Below are 22,995 nucleotides of genomic sequence, written 5' to 3' on the forward strand. Positions count from 1 at the left end.
AATTACTTAGTCATAAAGCTGGCAAAGTCCATTACGATTTGAGGTTATCACACAATACCCTGTGATCTTAATAAAAGAGGCACGTCCTTTTAGTGTGTCTAGACAGTGTCTGGGGACCGTCTAAATATACACCTGCCAATCAGGAACCACAGGTACAGTCCACGGAAAGAAAAGACCAATTAACCAAGAAAACACTCCAATTACTATTTCTGTACGTGGGTTACTTTATGTACAAAGCATAACACAGTTATTTCAACCCTTTGACAGTGGTTATTTATTTTGTATTGAAAAATAATATATAATTGTTGCTGGCTTACTGGGATGGCTATTATTACAGAACATTGTTTCTTCAGTTCGAAGACTAATTCCTGACGTGACATGTATTACGTAACCACCAGCTCACCAGAGGGCGTATTCACTGGGATGGTACAAAATGGCTGCGCCCGTTATATATAATAGCCGTCACATTTAATCATTTTATTAATTAACTATACAATTATACTTGTTGATATTAAGCAATAATGTGCATTATATATCATTGAATATGCATACCAGGCCAAATGCCTTAATTGTCCCCTCCTTTAAAAAAAATATAAATTGAAAATTGTTAACATCCTGAACACATGGCAATTTTGAAAATGTTTTGCCCAAGTTAAAATCGCTGTAACTTTCACAACAAATAAACACAACTAAATTATTATTATTTTCATAAAATATATACATGTAATTATATTTTGTGGCAAGATTTCAACATCTACCCTCTCCCAACATACGCTTTTGTTTTTAATATTACATTTTGTCTCTAAAAATACATGTTGGGTATTCCAATTATGCATAACATATTTATTTGACCATTGAATATGTCTACATACCAAGTATAAAAAATTATAGGCTGTGATACTGTAAAAACAAGTGTAACAATGGAATTCAGTAACTAAACTTTTCTTTTTCCCCCAATGTACAAAATATGTTTATCAAGAACCATTCTTAAACAGTTATTGTATTGGTGTATATTGTTAAATTTTCAGTGATATGGAGTATTTTTGTATGCCAACCTGGTCTATATTCAGCCAGCAGTTTTCTGTTAAACATTTGCAAACTATTTAGAACTGGTTCTCAGTTTAATGTGTACTGTAACCACCAGTCTAACAAACATTAGCTGCCTGAACTTATCCCTGGAGTTGCTTTCTATAAAACCTACAAAAACAGTTCATCAGTAAATGCTAAACTTGCTGCCATAGAACAATATATACGAACATATGTCAGTTAGGATTAGAGTAAAACAACTGTAACTTAGATAACAATATAAGCATTAAATTTAGTGTTGATCACACAATTAATTATTTTTGATTCAGTTCATTTGGATGTTGTTTTTTAAATACTGCTTCTGAACATTCGTAAGTCTACCGAATCACTGGACTATTTGATAAAGTTCATTAAACTTCGGACATATCTGTAAATTCATCTGAGAGAATTTTGATTCATTTGTAGTAAGATTACCACATAACACTATTCAGAAACTTTAGAAAAAAATGGTGAAACTGTAATGAACTAATATTGAAAACAAAATTTGGAAAAATTAAAAACCAAATATTATCCCTTCAACCAATGGTAATGTTTATCTAAGCAGAAAAACTTCCATCAGAAAAGCCCAATACCATCATTAAAGGCATACTGTCATAGACCACTGATCTATTTAATGGTCTAACAAAGTATTACCTGAACAAAAATAATTTTATTTGTCCCTAAATGTACTTTATTCAACCATCTTCATAACCACCATACTCCATTTATTAATGACATTTTGTAAAAATAATTGAATTATGGCGATGGTTCATAATTCAAAAACTAAAACTGCCGAGAGGGATGACATGGATTTCACTCCAACATGATTCAGTTAAGGTGATGCGATAGATAGATTTGGTTTCTAACAATTAATGTAATTTTTATTTATTATCCATTTTTAGAGAAATAAGGTCCTTAAATCCGTGAAAGTATGCCTTTAAGGTAAAGTGCCATCATTAAGGTAAAGTGCCACGGACACTACAAACATATGATGTAAAAAATATTTAGTTACTGGACAAAATGAACCTGATGGACAATTACAAAGTGTTTAACTCACCACTATAAGAAGTTAACCAACAATAATTATTTAAAACAAAAACTTATAAACTGGAATGTTATTCCACAATAAGTATATCATGTTGACAAAGCCTCAAGGAGAGTTGTCAAAACTTCCTTGGGATGTTATTTTATGTCTGTATTAGAGCCTGTCCCAGTTGAGAAAATGTTGATGGCAGATTTTGATGACAAATTCGTCATTTCATTTCATCCCAGAAGTAATCAAAATATTTTTAATCTTCAAAAGACCAAGGCATCAAAATTACAAAGAGTATCAATGAAAACAATATTTCATACAACTGCTAAATACTGCTGCATTGCAAGATTTTCTATACAAAGTGAACACGTATCAAGTGACTATTATGCATAGGCACATGGGCACTTTTGTAGGGGGGCAGGCTGGTTTTTGCCCAAATTAAATGAAAATGCCCGATTCTGGATAACAACATTTATTTATATAAACGTTACTACCGAACAGCCATATAGGGTTCCAAATGAATCACTGCGCATTTATACATGGATTACAACTAATTTTGCATGTAGAATGAAGAAAATACATGGCAAAAGGTCTCAGGTTAGTACATTTCGCCTGAATAGCTCAATAGTCTGTGTCCAATTTTGCGGATTTGCTCCAGTACTACAGGGGCAGTTGCACCCCGCCTCCCTGTCTCGTACGCTTATGCTGTTATGTTTGGTCACTTGTGCCTGCTACGTGTAGAATGTATGTTAAAAGTGCATGCTACCTATTACAAAACAGAACAACAAAACCTAAACAAGTATACATACTGAAGCAACTGTGTTCTGGTATTAATATTATTCTACTTTCTCTATATATATATTTATGTATAAGTTGTGGGCTAACTTTAAACTGTACCTTGTATGTAGCTCAAATAGTGATGTTCCTTTATCTACAATATGTATTTGGATGAAGTTTGGTCGACAAAGTGCCCAGTTTCTAAGTAAAACAGGCTAAAAGCAAACAATGTAGCAAACGCTTTCCATTGAAAAAGTAGCCACATATATCTTACTATATAACAGGCAAGATGAATAATATACATTGCATATAGCTCCCAAGGAAGTAAATCACATTCAGACACTTGTATTCAGCCATAAATGTATTAAAAGTATGTACAGTCATTACATATAAATTCATCTGGAAGGAAAGCAATGATACATTAAGTGTCACAGAAAATCATTCCGATTGTTCATCAGATTTTTCAACATGTCTTTGACGAACTGTCTTAGCATCACCATCTGCATCAGGATTTGGTTTTGTGTCATCCAGAATATCATCATCCTGAAAAACAAAACAAAAAGCCAGTTTAAATTGGTTCTACTTTACTTTAAAAATAGAAAACAAAATTTAATGTCATTAAACTGTCGGTTTTATTCCATATAAATTTACTGCAAAACAAATTTTAGGTGGACTTTTTTGGTTTTAATTTAAACTTTAAAAAAAATCTCTCTTAATGTTTCTCCTTAACTGTAAACAAGTTGGTTAATGATGGAAACGACACATTTATTTATTAATCATCGGCTATTGGATGTCAAACATTTGATAATTTTGATATATAGTCTGAGAGGAAACCTGCTACATTTTTCCATTAGTAGCAAGGTATCTTTATATGCATCATCCCAGACAGGATAGCACATACTACAGCCTTTGATATACCAGTTGTGGTGCACTGGCTGGAACGAGAAATAGCCCGATAGGCCGACCGACAGGGATCAATCCCAAACCGACAACGCATCAAGCGAGCACTTCACCACTGGGCTAGGTCCTGTCCCAGTGGTTAATGATGGAATTACATCAATGTTAATACACTGCAGTAACTACATGAACATAGAAAGAAGTTCTTTCTATAATTACTCTCATAGCTTTCATTATAACAATATAAAGCTACTTGTACCTGATTATCTGCTGCTTCATTCGGCACTTGGATTTGTTGATATTTAGGGGGGTACATGAAATCGCAACAACATACAATTATCTGAAAAAAAAAAAAAAAAAAAAAAAGTATTATAAAAACTATGGGGATAATAATTCAGTGTAGCCTAGTAATTGAGAAACTCTATAACACAGGTATTTGCATGACAATATTCACAAAATAAAATTAATTAATCACCATTTCTGCTTTCTGAAAATGAATAAGTACTGGATTATAAATCGAATGCAATTCCACTGTACATATATAATCATTCTTAATGTGAAAGGCTACATACGACCAATTCATTTACATTTCAATACAATTTATATGTTGGAATATATATTGTGTGAAAAACAGAATATCCAGTGGGCTAAATGATTGTCATTTGTTTAAGTAAAGTCATTTGATAACTACCATGCAAATAAAATCAGTAAAGGTTGACTACACAAATTTGTCACAGTACCACCTAATTGTTCTGTTATATAAATGGCAGCATACCCCATGCACAGAGGCTATTACTTAGAAATAAAAATAATACGTTACTTCAAACCAATTGGTTATTTGAATACTACAGAGGTCAACTTTCTTCTAATCAAAAAATCATTTGAAAAGGCATTTTAGAGTTAAATTCCACACCGCTTTCATTTAAAAAAATACATGGCTCAATTTTTCTCTAAATATTTTCACAATTACCCATTAAAGCCGCACACCCTAGTTCAATCCAGCGAAAATAAATTATAATTTGGTTAATCTACAAACCTGTAACACACTTAGATCACGTTTTTATCAAATGGAGTGAAAAAGCAGGTTTTATATCGATAAATACCATGGGAATCCCCATGTCCCAATTGCTTGAAATAATTTTGAAAGTTAGTATTCTGACCACAGACTTGGGGTGCGTTCGTTTCACCTCTCCTGGACATGTTCCAACTGTTCTGTCCTGGTTGTATCCCCTCTCCAGATATCGTAAGACTTAGCAAAATTATTGGTTTTAAGGGTTTGTAACGTTTTGTATTGAGACACTTACTTGTCTCAACTTTATTGTTACTGAAAATGTTCACGAACTGTGAAGAAAAATTTCACAAATGAACAACAACAAATAATATGTTGATTGCGCGAACCGTGCACGAGAAAACAAACCGAACCAAAATGATAACGGTCACGTGATATACCAACGTCTGTGACATTAAAAATAGATTGGACCTCGCTTGCTTAACGTTTTTTTCTCGACAACACGTTTTATGAAAAAATGCAAAAAATGCATTTCGTGGTTTTACAAACATCAGGATTACCAAAAAGCACTTCAGGTGAATGAAAATGTGTATTCTAAATAATAAAATGTAAGTAAAGTGCAATTTTATTTGTGAAAAATGGGGTTTAATAGCAAAAAACAACGCCGTAATGGTTAACAAATAAACGTAACTAGGGTGTGTCCCTTTAATCACAGGGGATATCCGCATGCAAATGGCAATGGCAAAACTAAGTTTAGTTGAAGCACTCATACCTAAAGACATTGGACATTTGGCTGCCGACTAGCTAAGCTCTAGCGTGTTTTGTTTTTTGTTGTTTTTTGTGGGGGGTTTTGTTGTTTTTTGTTGTTTTGTTTTTGTTTTTTATTCTTCCTTGCAGGGGCATTTTGATGTCCAACAACAAAATACAAAAGTGAATGGAATGCGTGCATGCGTGATTCAGTAAATATTGAGAGTATATTTTAATTTTAACTTTGGTATAATCTAACATTAATTTTCGTTTGGGGTAATTGTCCTTTCATCTTTCAGAGTGTGGGTAATAAGTCAGACTATTTCAATCTTGAAAGTTAATACAAGAAGACTATAAAAACATAAAGCTATATTATAGTATGACTTTACCGTCGAGTCATTTCATGTTATATTCAAAATAAAGTAATCAATCACCCAATTTTGAATTATTTGTGATTTGAACGGCATTCTGCATCAAACAGTTACCCTCATCCAACCGTAACAGATACCCACATCCTTATAATGTTGACACTTTCAGTTACCAACATCACACGCGATTTTTGATGCCCGTTATTTAATTCCCAAATACTATTTTTTTTAAACGTATGCTTCAAAAATGCATATTTTATATATTTCATGAAGTCTCTGTATATGAATATCTCAAAAATGCACGTTAAGAATGGATATTCACACTGATTAATACTCATCATTTGCGTTCATCGCCCTCTTGGATGCGAGTAACTACAGTTACCCGCATGCGGTTATCCCCTGTGATTAATATTAAATGCTGTATCCTCCTGCCCGGTCCTATCCTCGAAACCATCTAGGTCACAGGGTGGTCACAGGGTGTGACCAGGATGGACAAGCTAGAACCTTTGATGGATATAGGCACATTAGAAAAAAATAGTTTTGGTCGGTTGGTTGTTCAATATTTATGTACATACCAGTCCAAGAATCAGTCCTGCTATGATGGTCATCACAGCAAATATCAAGTAACACCCCCATTCTGGAATGCCATATTCTGAAACCATTGTGTTATAAAAAGACTGAAAAGATAATAAGATAATTTTACACATTTACAAAATCATGACAAATAGCACTTTTAAAAGGACGATCCTGAGTTTGTAGCCATTCTAAAAGGTCTTTACAAGTATTTTTTGCATTATTAAAATTACAATTTACTTACACTTTCTGGTTTACAATATATAACATTGAGAATATCTCTTCTGGATATCGAAATTTTTGTAAGTATTTCAATATCGATTTTTGTCTAAAATAATTTTGTATGTATGAATTTATTATTTCTTCCAATGGACAATTATGACGTATTCTGGCTAAAGGAAATTCCAAATGTATTTAAGGAAAGACAGTGTTTTAAATTAAAAAAACAGGAAAAAGCAGAAACCCCACCTGACAATTAACCAAAACAAAAAATGTACTTAACTGTAAATGTGTTCATTAAACTGAATATTCAGCTTCCAGGACTGCTCGATCAATATTCAAAACAAAGTGTAAAAACAAAAGGCAATTTTCTTCATTTCATTTGTTTAATCACACAAAGAGAAGAAGAAAAATTATGGATAAAAGTCTCATACCTGCTAGTTTGTTTATGCTAGTTTTCTTTTAACATGTGTTAAAAAATTTAAATGTTTGCTCAACTTTCTTAACTGGTTTGTTATTCAAGGGAAATAATGTCCTGAGACATGATAATAAACACTTTTAGGTAAAAACACTGTCTAGGTTAATGAAGTTCCACTCAGTGGAGTCAGTGCTGATTGTTTTTTTAAGTATTAAATTCGATAAAATCATACATACATACATATATACATAGTGTGGACTGCCCCCACCTCCACCCCCAATATAAAATCCTGGCTACACCATTGGTTCCACTGTATATAAAATCATTACTTTGACAAGAGAATCTGTGGGTATTTCTTTTGAAGTGTTTTTAAATGTTTTCAAAGGTGAATCCAAAATACTGAGTTATACGCCAGCTAATACTACATAATTCTCATGCAACCATGCTCCAGCAATAAATGCTGAACTACATAAACAAATATAACTTTTACACTTTCCGTAACATTAGAATACATTTTTTTTTCTATTCTTCCTCCTTTGCCCCCATTTGGAATGAGCCAGCATTTTCAATTAAACATTTAAATTAAAAAGAAGAATGTTTTAACTCGAACGTCTAATGTCACATAACCACACGGTAAGTAGTAATGTAGAAACACTCAAAAAGACAGTGACGTAGACAGACCTAATTTTGTGTTTATTTTTACAGAAAAACAGTAAAATATATGCTTTGAATTATAATGTCGTTTCAGCCAGTGCACCATGACTGGTACATGTACATGTATGTGCTATCTTGTCTGTACATGGTGCATATAAAAGATCCCTTGCTACTAATGAAAAAATGTAGCGGGTTTCCTCTCTAAGACTATATGTAAAAATTAACAAATGTTTAACATCCAATAGCTGATGATTAATAAATCAAAGTGCTCTAGTGGTGTCATTAAAGAATTTTTTTTTTTTTTTTTTTAATTATAATCAGATAACGTTTTGATCTCATGTTTATTTGGCTTACACCATTATCTAAACCAATATTTTCTTTTAAAAAATCAAAAACGTCAGAACCCCCAGTCACAAGAAATGCCAGGTTTTTTTAACTCATTAACATCAAGAATATTAAATACGAAACAACGAATCACCAGTACATCTCATCATTTACTGTAATATTTTGACAAAAAAAGGGTAATTAAGTTGTTAATACTCATATTAAAGTTTTAATAAAAATGTCTATAAATATATATACACCACTATTTCATTATTTTCAAATTACTTACTCTGATCATCATGGCTATTTTGAAAAACCATGATACAGTTGACATTCTAGAAAAAAGAAAAAAGACCCAGAATAAGATCAAATAAAAACAATATCATCAATGACTTTGGTGATAACATAAATTTTATATAAATGTCCTCATGTTATGAAATTTACTGGATCTTTATGTAGCCAGGACAAAATTTGTCAGGTTACAACAAAGACTTCTTAAAGGAATGTTCTATAGTCCGTCCCATCCTCCTACAAAAAATTTCTTTTGTAAATTATTTCAGTTTGGTCTGATGTAAGAAGAAAAGTAACAGTGTTTTGGAAATAACCAAAAAAAAAAAAACATCTGTGCAATTTAGAGAACAATCAGCTCAGAAATAAATAACCTGCAGTAAATTCCAAAGTATGAAAAAAGGCGTTCCATGTGGGATGGACTACATGTATAATCAATAATTTTAAACCTACAAAAAATAAATAAAATGAAATTTGAGCTACTACCAACATTAGGAGGATCACAAACACATTGCATGCACAGACACTGATATTCTAGACAAGAACAGGTATTTCATATTTAATTGTAGTCACTAAAAATGCTTTGTTAGTCAAAAACTTGTATAAAAATGACAGCAAACTGTGGTAACTGATTACGAAGTAAAGTCACTCACTGTATAGAATTTGGATTCCAGACTGCAGAAACTGGCTCGTAGTCTGTCCACTTCTTGTCATCTACGTAACCAATCAAGTCATTTTCTGACCGTGACCCGACGTACTGACGAAAGACGCCATCTTTTATACTGAACAATGTTAACAGAGCAATGATAATTATGATAAGGATGATAACAACAACACGACAACAATGATAATTATTATTATTATTATAATACAAGCCCATACTTAGAATTTAAAATATAGAAGTAATAACTGATTTCCCAGAAGAAACAGAAGACAACAAGAATTCCGCTGAACTAAATATCTTGCCTACCATAACGTTTTCCGGTGCACTGTGATGAACATTCATAAGTGCACCTATAAACTAAGTTTCATTTACTTATGACTAATAGTTTGTAACAAAATGATCCAAATGAGAACCTTTCATGCAAAAGTTGATAGCATCACTGCCACCGCTGTAGAAAAAGTAGTATTTGTATGCCATTTTACTTCATAAAGGCAAGTCAAAAATAAGTAAAGCGAACATTTATTATTACATTTGGTAATATTTCACTCAGAAAGGTCCTAAATAATACACTCGGTTTTAATTGTAATAGTTTGTTATCAATTGCTTCCGGTAATAAAATCTATGCAAAACAAATTAATATTTTCATTAAAAACGTGATAGGACTGTGTTCTAATAATGAATATGTCATTGCTGTTATATAATTAACCTTTAAAAGGAAGGAAGGAAATGGTTTATTTAACGACGAACTCAACAAATTTTATTTACGGGTATATGTCGTTGGACATATGGTTAAGGACCACACAGATAATTGAGGGAAGAAACACGCTGTTGCCACTTCATGGGCTACTCTTTTGATTAGCAGCAAGAGATGTTTTATATGCACCATCCCATAGACAAGACAGCACATAACACGGCCTTTGATGTACCAGTCGTGGTGCACTGGCTGGACCTTTAAAAGATGGTGACACAAACAATGTCAGTATACAGTGAAACCCCTCAAAACCGGACCCTCTGTAAACCGGAATTCCCTCAAAACCGGACATGTTTCACAGTCTTTTTAAAAAAATCAGTAAAGAACTTAACCTCTCTAGATCGGATACCTCTAAAAACCGGACATTTTACTTGGTCCCGAGGGTGTCTGGTTTAGAGGGGTTTTACTGTATAATTCATTGACTTTTTCCTAGTAATTGTTTAACAGTTTAAAAAGGTTTATTTTACAACTTATCATACCAAATATAACCAAAAAAAACAATATACTGTTGATATTTCAATGTACATGTATATTTGTGTCTATTATATGTTAATAGGAATATACTTACTGATAGATCGTAGGCAGTGCTGTTACAAAAAACCTTCCACTTAAACCTAAAAAATCCACACAAAAATTCACTATTAATTAATATGGTTAACAATTATTTATAAAATGAAAAACCAGATTGGTCAAGTAACCCGTAAAACTACCATGTCTGTCTGTCTGTCTGTCTGTCTGCCTCCCTCCCTCCCTCTCCTCTCTCTCTCTCCCTCTCTCTCTGTGTGTGTGTGTAATAGGTTGTGTATCCAATGTAATAAAAGTATGTGATATTTTTCAGATCACAAACTTCCAGAAGTTGGTAACTAGTTAGATGTAAATTAATTAGGCAGAGTGTCAAAATAACTTTATTTCAGAGAACAAATTCTCCTCTTAAAGTGATTGCTGCTTCATACTGGATATTTGATAGAATAGTAAGAACCATCTTAGGACAGGTGGCTGCTTAATCAAGGTTGTAACTTGAGTAGGTTAAAATATATTAATTAAAGTTAACTTTTATTCTGTTCAATGGACCGGCCATCGGTGGCGTCGTGGTTAGGCCATCAGTCTACAGGCTGGTAGGTACTGGGTTCGGATCCAAGTCGAGGTATGGGTTTTTTAATCTAGATACTGACTCCAAACCCTGAGTGAGTGCTCCGCAAGGCTCAATGGGTAGGTGTAAAACCACTTGCACCGACCAGTGATCCATAACTGGTTCAACAAAGGCCATGGTTTGTGCTATCCTGCCTGTGGGAAGCGCAAATAAAAGATCCCTTGCTGCTAACCGGAAAGAGTAGCCCATGTAGTGGCGACAGCGGGTTTCCTCTCAAAATCTGTGTGGTTCGTAACCATATGTCTGGTGGCATATAACCGTAAATAAAATGTGTTGAGTGCGTCGTTAAATAACACATTTCTTTCTTTCTTTCTGTTCAGTGGACATGGGTTATTATTATATAATACACACACACTTAGTAATGAATGATTTAGGGTCTACACGTACCTGGATTCTGTGTGACATCAACTATTCCCACCTTGACATCGAGATCGCGTCCCCATTTGGCAAATGACTCCCATGTTTCCTGGAAACTCTGGCACGCTGGACACCATGGTGCCATGCTATCAAAATAATAATACATACAACATAATTATCAATATGATGAAAATGTAACATGTTATCACATACGTGTATACAAAATGCCATCATATACATATTATTCATAAACATAAAACTGCTACCTCTACTGTAACATCAGTGTTCGAGATTAACGGTATTCCGATATCCCGGGGATACCAGAATTTAATTTTGGATACCAGACTTCAAGAACCCAGTATCCCACCGGGATGCCATATAATACTAAATTCTCAGGTGGGATACCAGATTTTGAAATGTTAGTATCCAATTGGGATACTGGCCAAAAAATGTAATCTCGAACACTGAACATATCAGACAGCACCATCACTATTACACTGCAGTTGTGGAATTAATACCCATGTGATATGTTCCATTTCTTACAATGTGAAATACATCTTTTGAGAGGTAATGACCTCTGATCAGCTGATCAACTATGTCACACAGTATCATATGACTGCGTAAAACATTATGCAAAACAAATGTGCACATGGTTTTTTTCTATTCATATTTTTATAAAATTTTGGAAAAACACTGTTAATTCTTAAAATTAATGTTAATTACATAATTTAACAAAATACATTTTAATACTTTTTTTTAGTTTTGAATGTTTATAATATTGTTTGTGTAAACTTCATGTGGCATATGAATACAAAGTTTCGTTGATAAATATCTAAATTAAGTGACCACCACATGACGTCATTTCCCCAGTCTTAGGTCTGTACATTTCTATGTCTCATTTAGTTATGTTGGAATTATTTTTCATTCATGTGCGGTGTTAAAAATACACAGAAATTTGTATAACATTCTATATACATGTTTTATATATATGTAACACATGAACCCTGGTATATAGAAGATAATAGTGTTCTAATGTGGAAATAAGGAGACCTCAATGTTTTTTGTTTTAAATATATATGTTCTAGCCCAAGAGCTGGACAGACATTTGCACGGTTATAATCACTCTCAGCTGTCTATAATGAAAACACAGTATTTTAAATTACCATTGAACACAGGTATTCGTTAACCACTAAACTGAAGCTCGCCACTAATTTAAAGCTCAGATGGGTGGGTTTATGTCCAAAATCAAAGAACAGCAGGAACAATTTTTAACAGTCCTACCTACATTAAACATTGTCCCCATCACAAGAGTGTTTATGATATAAAAAAAGGAAAAATAATTGTAGTAATAAAATGTTTTTAAAGTGTGTTACGTAACACTGTTAAATACATCCACACATTCCCTGTAATGCTACATAATGTTTGGACCTAACGTCGACGACAGTCACTTTTCAGACCCTTGTTTTGTCTTCGTACACAATAAATAAAACATATCCAACAGTAATGTTTTGATATGATATATTTGACAAAAGGTACTTTTTATGGTATTTCTTTCATCTTTTAAAACTTAAAATTAAGTGTCCAAAATTATGAAAAAAAGAAAACCGACCTGTAAACAGCGTTGTCTGCTTGTTATAGAAATTTGACAGGCATCAAGGTTAGTATACCAGTTTTTATTTTAATGTGACGAAGCATTGTAATAATATAGCTAATGTTGAATTTGAATGACGTCAGTATTCCAGTGACTTCACTTTTCATCTCCTTACAATAACCATAAACTGGGTACCGTACATGTTTCCATTTTAAGAATGCTGGAAAAATTCCAATGCAAAATTGCTATTGAAATGTTTTTTGTTTGAACATTACTAATGCACCTGAATGTGTTTGAAGAAAATCTTGTGAATAAAAAATTTCACATTTTACGAAATATGGATTTCAAGTAAAATTACGGTAAAATATGCTATATTTATTGTGTACAAAGCCAAAACAAAGAGTGTGAAAAGTGACTCTACTGTAGTGAATATTATTTATAATCCATTCGTAACAATTGTAAATAATTTTGAGTGTATAAATTGTGTTAATTACAATCAATGAATTTAAAAATTTATATTTTACTATCTATTCACTCAGTGACTGGTATGAACGGAATGCCTTATCTGTACTGATATCAACTTTTAGCGATGGGCCAGATTGCTTGACAAACTGAATTTATCATTTCCAAAAAATATATGAAAGTTTTTAGTCCAGTGTACATATTTCATAAACATATATTTTATCATACAGTGGCCTTAAAAATGGAAATGATGAACCACACATACGTGACACGATAATTTTGCAAATGCATGCGCTGAACGCAGTTAGAAATATTGCTTCTTTCCTGTTTACCGGAGGGTGTTTCATTTTTGTTTACTAGAATGGATTTATTTTACGTCCACATTGTTAATTTTTTTACGTTAACTGATTGGAATTTATTTTGTTTCATGTATCGCTACTGAAAGATGTTGAATAGTATTTCCGTAAATATTGTATTCGTGTTTCTGTTGTTAGGTGAACGCAGTTTGGGATGTCGATGGTATCTGCACAATTGTTGTATGAATTACGTTAACGTTGTTTGTTTGTTTACAAATATACCCCAACACTGGTTGCAAGATGTAATGTAATGTAATTAACATACACAGACTTTTGTGCCATGCAGACTAATGTGACACGAGTGAATATAATATTTAACCATAGTACTCCCCCCCCCCCCCCCCCCTCCCAGATGTTTAAGGTATCGTCCGTGGCCCTGTTTCGGTGGTTTCGTCGTTTGTGTTCAACAGTAAGTACATTTGAAAATTTCTGATGTTGTTGATTTTTGCACGGGGAAAGTAAACAAATGTCTGTCACATTCACAGAAATGTTTGTAAAAATAATATTAAATCGAGCAAAGAAAACAAGATCGAACTTAACTCACTCATAAACATGGCACATTTCTTAATACTCTTTTTCTATTATTTTCAAAGACTATTATTTGAAAGAAAACTTATTTTTAAAACTATTTTTGTCTGTTCTTAGCTGTACTGCAATTTTGTTATTGAAGTCACATGATTGTCACAGCGTCTGCTGGCAAAACTCTCTTTACAGATATTTGCAAAGAATATATGGCCCTAATTATATGTTTTAACATAAACATATTTCTGGATATCCGTTTATAAATTTATTAAAACTCAGAATGCAGCTTATTATTTTAAACCAAGCAATTTTACCATTATAACTATTAATTTTTTCAACTTTTAACAGAATTGCAAGACATCAGAATTGTTAAAGTTGTGTTCCTAAAATGTTGTCTGTTAACATTGGTTCTCGAGGACTCCATTTTGTAATTTGTCTAAAAATATATAAAATATTTTTTATAAATTATTATAAGTATATGTTTTGATGAACAACATACATGTTTTGGTAAAACACTGAAAAGTTTTGTTGGAAAGTTCTGGCTGTAAGCTATACAACTAAATGTTTCAATCACCGAAACAGGTGACGTAGTTATATACTACTATTTTTAATATTTACTGCTGATGCATGCTAGTGTTTGACGCACGTGCAGTGATCTTTGCTACATAGAGGCCAGTTTAGTGCTCTTTTGTGAAGCATTGAAATACTAATAAAAAGGTAACTATTTAAATAACAACTGTCTGTTTATAAATATTGATATGATTTCAGAATCGAATGCTTATGCTCACCGAAACTGGTACACTCATAATACTCCTGAGTATGATACTGGACTACTTCCGCCCCCCAATCAGTTATTGCTGTTAAGTGCCAGAACAAAACTGTTTTGTTTCAATTTATCCTGAAACTTAGAATGTGCGAATTGTGTAAAGTTATAGGTATGTTGTGCAAACAAACAAAAATCAAAACCAGATGATCAGATCACTGTCAAACTTTGACACAAGTGTTGTCAGTTGACAGAGTTGTCAGGTCAACCGAAATGAAACTGACACAAACATGAGCCCGTTGACTTACAATTCAACCATCCATTCTCCACTTAAGGTTTCCCGCCAGTTATCTTCTGTCACCTCGATGGGTTTACCAACGTTCGATGTCTTGGCACACGCAATTAAAAAAGAAAACGAAGTTAAAATACACCACGCGTCCATGTTGTTGATAAATTTGCCGGTGCTCAGCTTAAACTGAAACCCATAACAAATTTCCGGCTCAACATCCGAGCGCATGCGTGTTTGTTAAAGTCGATGTGGTGTAAGACGAGAGGTTGATAGCAGTTAAATGTATTCTCCAAATCAAAATTGTCCAACCCAGGACGCGACACCCGTGTTCACGGTCTGCTTCACGCGTTTTGAGAGTAGAAGCTGGTCACAACAATGGTGTGTTTAATTCTAACTACACACGGCCCATCTGCACATTGAAACACGCAGCCCAGTCTTACAAACCACTCACTCGAGTCACTGCAGTTGACGACGATGGGAAATAAACGTGGGCCAACTATTGATAATAAATAAAAATATAAATAAATAAATCTTAAAATGCAATTGCATTGCTCGTTGATGTGTACAGGTCCCATTTCTGCCCCCTTCTCCCCGTTGCATAGGCGTCAGGAGCGGGGAAGGCGTAACCGCCCCACCCCACCCCAACTGCATAATGCAAACATAATAGGCTATAGCTGCCTCTTCTCCAGCTGCTGTCATCTTCCAGTGCCAAGTTTGTTTACTGAAAGTGTCGTCAACTATAAAATAATATAGACCTTAATTAATTAACAGTTTTTATAAGCAACTACCCCGCCCTTCTTTGGACATAATTATATTACCGCTATACTTTGTGCAAATTATCTTAAGAAAAAAAAAATCTGAACTCACATAAAAAGCTGGAAAATCAAATATTTGAAATAAATCATTGCAAAGCCACGGCCTTTGATATACCAGTCGTGATGTAGGCCTACTGTCTAGAATAAAAAAAATAGTTCAAACTGGCTCACTGTTGAGAATCGATCCTAGACCGACTGCGCATCAGTCATCGCTTTAAGCCTACCACTGGGGTACGTAACATTACATATACTGTGTGTGTGTGTGCGCGCGCGTGTGAAGGTGCGTCTGTGTGTGTGTGTGCGTCTGTGACAAGTGTTTGTCAGAACGCGTCTCTCTCTCTCTCTGTGTGTGTGTGTGTGTGTGTGTGTGTGTTTATTAACTGATTGAGGTTAGGTAGCCATGGGTGCTTATTATTTATTTCTCTAACTTTTGCAATCTGATTAAAATTAGCTCTACTGGGTCTAGCCAGTAGATCTAACAGCATTGCGTGGACTCCCATGTCCAGGTGACATTTCATCTATAAATAACAATTTAAATAACGACCAAGTACACTTCGCCTTTTATAGTATTATTCGGGAGCATACAAATTCTAAAAATATCGGGTGAGACTATTCATGCAATAGGCAAACTTGTTGGTCTATTTCAACATTGAAAAAACAGGGGGAAAAGTGCAGTAATAAACTTTGGATTGTATACTAGTATAAACAGATTTTATAGCTTGAAATTTTTTTATATAAAAGTTTATATTGCAATTAGTTTCCGGCATACTTTGTAATTCACCCGAATTATTTCGTATACCCTCGGCATAATCCCGAATGTTTTCAAATTGTTTTCAAATCACTGGCATGATTTTGCAAGTAAGGTTTTGATTGGTCGAATGAAAGGTCAACTGGACATGAGCTCCAATGGGCTGCTGTTAGATCCACATGTAATAGTGGAGCTAATTTTAATTAGATTGTAACTTTTGTAGCCTAGTGTTTCTAATGTGAAAGAGGGGCGGGACGTAGCCCAGTGGTAAAGTGCTCGCTCGATGCGTGGTCGGTCCCTGTCGGTGGGCCCATTGGGCTCTTTCTCGTTCCAGCCAGTGCACCACGACTGGTATATCAAAGGTCGTGGTATGTGCTACCCTGTCTGTGGGATGGTGCATATAAAATATCCCTTGCTGCTAATCAAAAAGAGTAGCCCATTAAGTCGTGACAGCGGGTTTCCTCTCTCAATATCTATGTGGTCCTTAACCATGTCTGACGCCATATAACCGTAAATAAAATGTGTGGAGTGCATCGTTAAATAAAACATTTCTTTGTAATGTGAAAATTGGGGGGGTGGGGAGGGTGCAACATCCACATACAAACAAAATTCATGGCACGTCTCTTCACCGCACCCAACCCAACAGATGTAAAATGTCATCCTATACACATATGGACTAAGTCATCATGTTTTATCACGAAACAGTTTAAAATTAAATATTGCACGACAGAAATTAATATGAGCCTTTCAAATATTACGTAACGCTATTTTTGTAAAAATTAGACACCCTTCCCCACAAAACAAAATAAAATATTTTAGTAATGAAACAAATAAAAAGTGCGTTATGTAACACTGTTAAATACACCCACCCACCCCCTGCAACACTACATAACGTTTGGACCTACACCCACCCACTCGAGCGTTACGTAATATTTGAATGGCCCCATACGGTCAGGTCAGGTCATAGGGTTTTACGTGCACATTCAGAACAAGCTGTTGTAGCGCACGCCTGTCATGGGCACAAGAGCCGGCCTTGGCTGGCTCCTCTGTCCATGACAGGAGGCCCCATACGGCCTAACGTTTCTTTTTATTAGTCTATACATAACTTGTTAGCCCGAGTAGCCTATACAAGCACTCTGCCGTCAGAGAGCAAGACGCACATTTGGAGCAGTTTCAACTGACAAAATGTCCGTCTTGCTCTCTGATGGCAGAGCACTTAATTGTATCGGGCTAATATCTCGTTGATGTATTGTTGCCTGTCTACTTGTTAAGTAATAACTATATGGTGGTTTTCACAAGTTAACCTGCCCCGGAACCACCCACTGGCTATGTCAGAGGCTGGATCAGTGGTAGGCGTGCCTGAACCTTTATTTGATATGGGCACGTAAATAGAGTTCCCATTACATTCACAAGTTAACTACATGTATTTAGACGGTGGTACAAGACAAAGTTAAAATTAACTTTTAATTATTTTTTTAGGCCACGCAGACCCCCCCCCCCCCCCCCCCCCCCCGCATTACACTGTACGATTTTCTATGGTATCAATTATAGCAAATGTAACATCAAAGAGAAAACCACCATATTATGATACAAAAGAAAATAAATCTGGTATACTTCATTGGCAAACACATAGTATACATTTATCTATCATGGGAACAGTAGTTTCAAACCTATCAAATGCTGCACATGAATGAACGTTGTGTATAGGCGTACGTTTCGCATGAATAGTTTTCTGTCTGAACTGTATGGAGGTAAAATTGCAACAAAGACTTCACACTTCGTAAATGCATACTGAAATACTGAAATGCTGAATCTGCACACACAGACACAACACACACACACACACACACACACACACACAACACACACACCATCTGTGAACTGTATGGAGGTCAAATTTCAAACAAGTCTTCATATTTAGTAAATGCATATTGCAATGCTGAATATCCCTACAAAAACTTGGAATGCACCCCCTCTTCCCTCCCACATACTGGCGTAGCCAAAGGGTGGGGGGATGCCCCCAGTCAAATCTCTTTTTCCCACACAACTATTTAATTTTGCCTGTCAAGACAAAACTGGGCTCATAGACAGTGTAAGTTGCCCCACACTCCCTCCCAAGCACAGCATAAAAACATGACTATGCCAATGCATACACCTGTATTTTAAACTCACTGGGGCAGGACATAGTATAAAGCATTCACCTAGTGATTAAAGTACTGGAATCAGTCCCCCATCTGTAGGCCCATTGGACTATTTCTCGTTCCAGCCAGTGTACCACAACTAGTATACCAAAGGTCATGGTATGTGCTATCCTGTCTGTGGGATGGTGCACATAAAATATCTTTGCTACTAACAGAAAACATTTAGCGGGTTTCCTCTTAAGACTATATGTCAAAATTATGTTAAAAGGTAGGAAGAGAAGAAATTAATACAATTTAAAAGTTATAGTTAACTGGGCCCACTGGCCCAAATACTGTGCGTGTCCCAATCCCCAATGTTAACACCTACCAGTATCAGGACGGTGGCCCAGTGTTGATTTTGGGCGGTAATAGTGGTAAAACATTTCCTCCAGTAACATGGACACACTTAAACTTAATTCCTTTCCCGATTACTACTGGCAGTTACTTATTTTTACCAAATATGTTAAAAAGCTATAAAAGCTATATTTCAGGGTGAGAATGAGTATATACATATATATCATTATACATTTTGACCCAAAAGTCATCCATCTCAACATAATCATTATGTTGTTTTTTGTAGTGTTAGTACAAAGTGCTTCTACTGGCAATAGTGAATTTTCTTATTAGCTCAGTCGATAGAGCTGGACTATGGTCTTACATATTACATTATTTTAAATACCCTCAGCGGACATCGATTGATTTGTTCCCTTAATATTAGTTTTTTCTGGGAGGGGGTTGGGTCTGGAGTCTGGATATAGTATATTTAAATTTAGAGCACTTAGATAACACTTAGACCTATATTGATTTTTACTTTGCTGTTAAAATTGAACCCTTTAGTAATACTGCAAAGTACTTTAACCCCCAAACTAAATTCAGTTATGTGTTATGCATTTCATTTTGGACTGAAAATCTTCTGTCAATTGTTCTGACCAATGAGACATTAATTAAATCCAGTGTCCAATTTCACTTCGACAGTCGTAAGTTCTCTTTTATTGAAGCACAGTTACCAAATTGGCAAACTTTATATATATATATATATATAAAGTAATGCTTGGCACCTAGGCATTTCAGCATTGGATGAGAGACCATGGGCCAAATTCACTAAAACCCTCGCAACTTTGCGATCTCACAATGCAATGCTAAAAGACTTGCAAAGAGGATACTTTGTTGTCTAGCAGAGCCTAAGAGACCTTTGTGAATTAGGCCCCAGTTATCCAACTTGGCCTAAATATTGTGAATTATAGATGCTCTTACGTTAAGTGTATTGTGATTCATTTTATTTCTGTTGGGTGATGTTTAAATTAATCCATGTTCTCTGAAACATAAAACAATATTTACCAGCATATCATAAAACTGTCGAGAACTTTGGAAAGTTAAAGCTCGTTTTGTTTAACGACACAGCTGGAGCACATTGATGTATTAATCAATGGCTTTTGCATGTCAAACATTTGGTAATTTAGATACATAGTCTCAGTGAGGAAACCCACTACATTTTTCCATTAGTAGCAAGGGATCTTTTATATGCACCATCCCAGACAGGATAGCACATACCATGGCCTTTGATATACCAGTAGTGGTGCACTGGCTGGAACGACAAAATAGCCTAATGGGCCCACCAACGTGGATCGATTCCAGACCGACCAGGCATCGAGTGAGCACTTTAGCACTGGGCTACGTCCCCCCCCCACCCCCATCAAGAAGTTTGGCTAAAAGGTCCAGTTGATATACAGTAGTAACTGTTGAAAACTGTCAAAACAATTCAATAAGGTTTTAATTATGTATTACCGTATACGCAAATATTTTCGCAGCTAAAATAATTAACGATCAGGCTTTCATTTTACATTTTCGCGAGGAATTATTTTCGCGACTGTGTCCCCCGATAATAAAATAAAAATTACCCATATTTCATTTGCAAAACTGTTTTCAATGACAATTTCACGCACATACTTGGATATGTTCACTATGCTGTCAGCGAGACCATTACCATTACCAATATTTATTTACATGCTCATATACCACTAGAGTTTCGAGCATGTCTGTCCCGGGCCCGATCTCTGGATAGCCAGTGAGACGTCAATGTTAGATGTATGTCTGATAAGACTATTGTCAAGTTATCGATGGGACACGCACATGCGATACAGAACATTGAAAAACGCAAATATCATAAGAAATAACTTTTCATTATTGGTGATACTCACAAACTTCCATTTAAGGTTACAAAGAAAACAAACAAAACTGAGATTACGTAACAACAGACTTGCACCCAAATGTGTGTCATTTGGATCAAATCCATGTGACCAGGCAGGTTTACAAAATCACGTGACCTTGCGGACCACCGACTGCTTGATTCTGATATGGGTTGGGCGTGTAGAGATAAGACTATATATTATAAGGTAAATAATAATATACCAAATCGGAAATAAGTTTGTGCGTAATTAACGTGTTCGCGTATACGGTAAACAAATTATTGCTATGCATTGAAGTCTCTCAGGGTTCCATTCTTGGTCCCATGCTATTTTGGATATACATGTACATTCATATAATTAATAGTGTCTAGAAAAAGCATCCAATACTTGGCTTTTCACTACACTAGTTGATGCTCCCTCAATTTTAAAACTCCAATCTTGCTAATGTGGCCTAAACAAAATTACCCCCAGTCCCATTCAGCACCAAACTATATTTGGTGACAGACTTGTATGCTGTATCAAGCAGTCAATTATGTATGTTGACAGTGAAAATACATGTTTATTAATATTGTACTTGTGTTTGTATTTTGTTTTACAAAATATGTTATAAACTTCAGCTGTAAATTATTGCAGCAATCTGATGACAACAAAAAAGACAAAACCAATTTTAAAAAATGTATTTGTATATTAATTTCTGATACAATATGAATTTATGGATTCAACCAAAATCTTCTAATTCAGTCAGAAATAGTTACACATGTCACCAGCACATAGATTTGTCTGACCTTCATTAACAGTTGTGTAACGATTCCTCATCTAGTTAGTATGGGGAACAGTTTTGATTGAATTTCATTCGTTTTGTTAATCATAACGATAATGGTATTAAACTGGATGGCAAATGAAAAATAAAAATAAAATCTGTTTGAAGTATAAGAGATGATACTGACTGCTGCTACTCCTCCCAATTAATGGCAAGTGTTTTGAATAAATATGAACTTTCTCATGGATGTCACATGCCATGACCTTTATCATGACAGATTGGAACAGAATGTAAACCAGTAGGTTTGGTGGATGGGGTGGAAGGTTCATTCTGTGACACATCGCATCTCTGGAAAAAGTTCTACCATGGCTATATCCTGGTCTATTTAATACATGTATATGAAAGATAAACCACTGTATTTTATCATTTGTAAAGACGTTGGTTATCCTTCTTATGTCAGCTTTTAAAATAACCCATACTGTGTTAAACATGATTAACTTTTACGAAGATACATGGTGATTGTTTCACTTCCATGAAAATTATTCCCTCAACTGTTAATGATGCAACCTGTCCGTATGAAATGTCTTTTTCTATTCTGATGTGAATCCATGACACAGGGTCTCATTTAATGTTTGAGACTCGAATGTGAGCTAGATATCACAGAATTATCACAGTTTACAACAGCCAGAAGAGCTGGACTTCATCTGCTGTACACAGAAAAACAACACCCATCTGCATCAAGCATTCTTCTTTTTTTTCTTTTTTTTACAGATTATTTCCTTTCCTTCTTGGTCACGACCCAACTTTCCACGCTGACAAGATCTTCATAAGAGTTGTCACTTTAAGACCTGTGAGTTGTTTGCACAGTGCTGGTAGTGTCATTGGACCTGTACAAAACACCACGCAAACAACGACATTAAAAAAATATATATATATTTACATTATGATATAAAATATACTCTTCAAAAAAAGAAACGCAAAAGGGTACAAATGGGTTATAACTCCGATTTTATGTTTCCTACCGGTTCA

The 22,995-nt window shown here is 34.8% G+C and overlaps 2 protein-coding genes across 2 annotated transcripts in view; both read right to left on the minus strand.

Annotated features, from left to right (window-relative positions):
* Nucleotides 1-1,868: 1,868 nt before the first annotated feature.
* Nucleotides 1,869-15,509, minus strand: LOC121371149 (thioredoxin-related transmembrane protein 1-like). Its single transcript, XM_041496821.1, has 8 exons — nt 15,297-15,509; nt 11,325-11,440; nt 10,356-10,401; nt 9,026-9,154; nt 8,374-8,419; nt 6,472-6,573; nt 4,032-4,112; nt 1,869-3,418 (listed from the first exon to the last, which is right to left on the minus strand). The coding sequence occupies exons 1-8, from the start codon at nt 15,503-15,505 to the stop codon at nt 3,314-3,316; spliced, it is 834 nt and encodes a 277-aa protein (XP_041352755.1). The 5' UTR covers nt 15,506-15,509; the 3' UTR covers nt 1,869-3,313.
* Nucleotides 15,510-21,868: 6,359 nt separating this feature from the next.
* LOC121371152 (anaphase-promoting complex subunit 1-like) overlaps nt 21,869-22,995 on the minus strand; it is a 51,453-nt gene continuing 50,326 nt past the window's right edge. Inside the window, exon 53 of the mRNA XM_041496822.1 lies at nt 21,869-22,853. Within this exon, the coding sequence (XP_041352756.1) occupies nt 22,759-22,853 (95 nt within the window). The 3' untranslated portion in view covers nt 21,869-22,758. The remainder of the gene's footprint in view (nt 22,854-22,995) is intronic.

The sequence above is a fragment of the Gigantopelta aegis genome, chromosome 4 (assembly GCF_016097555.1).
Source record: "Gigantopelta aegis isolate Gae_Host chromosome 4, Gae_host_genome, whole genome shotgun sequence".
NCBI lineage: Eukaryota > Metazoa > Mollusca > Gastropoda > Neomphalida > Peltospiridae > Gigantopelta > Gigantopelta aegis.

Excerpts from the sequence above, each read along its gene's own strand:
- LOC121371149 (XM_041496821.1), bottom strand. The coding sequence starts at position 15,505 with ATGCGCTCGGATGTTGAGCCGGAAATTTGTTATGGGTTTCAGTTTAAG. Across the intron at positions 11,441-15,296 it reads GGAGAATGGATGGTTGAATT|CATGGCACCATGGTGTCCAG; the intron begins GTAAGTCAACGG and ends TTATTTTGATAG. Across the intron at positions 10,402-11,324 it reads TGATGTCACACAGAATCCAG|GTTTAAGTGGAAGGTTTTTT; the intron begins GTACGTGTAGAC and ends TGGATTTTTTAG.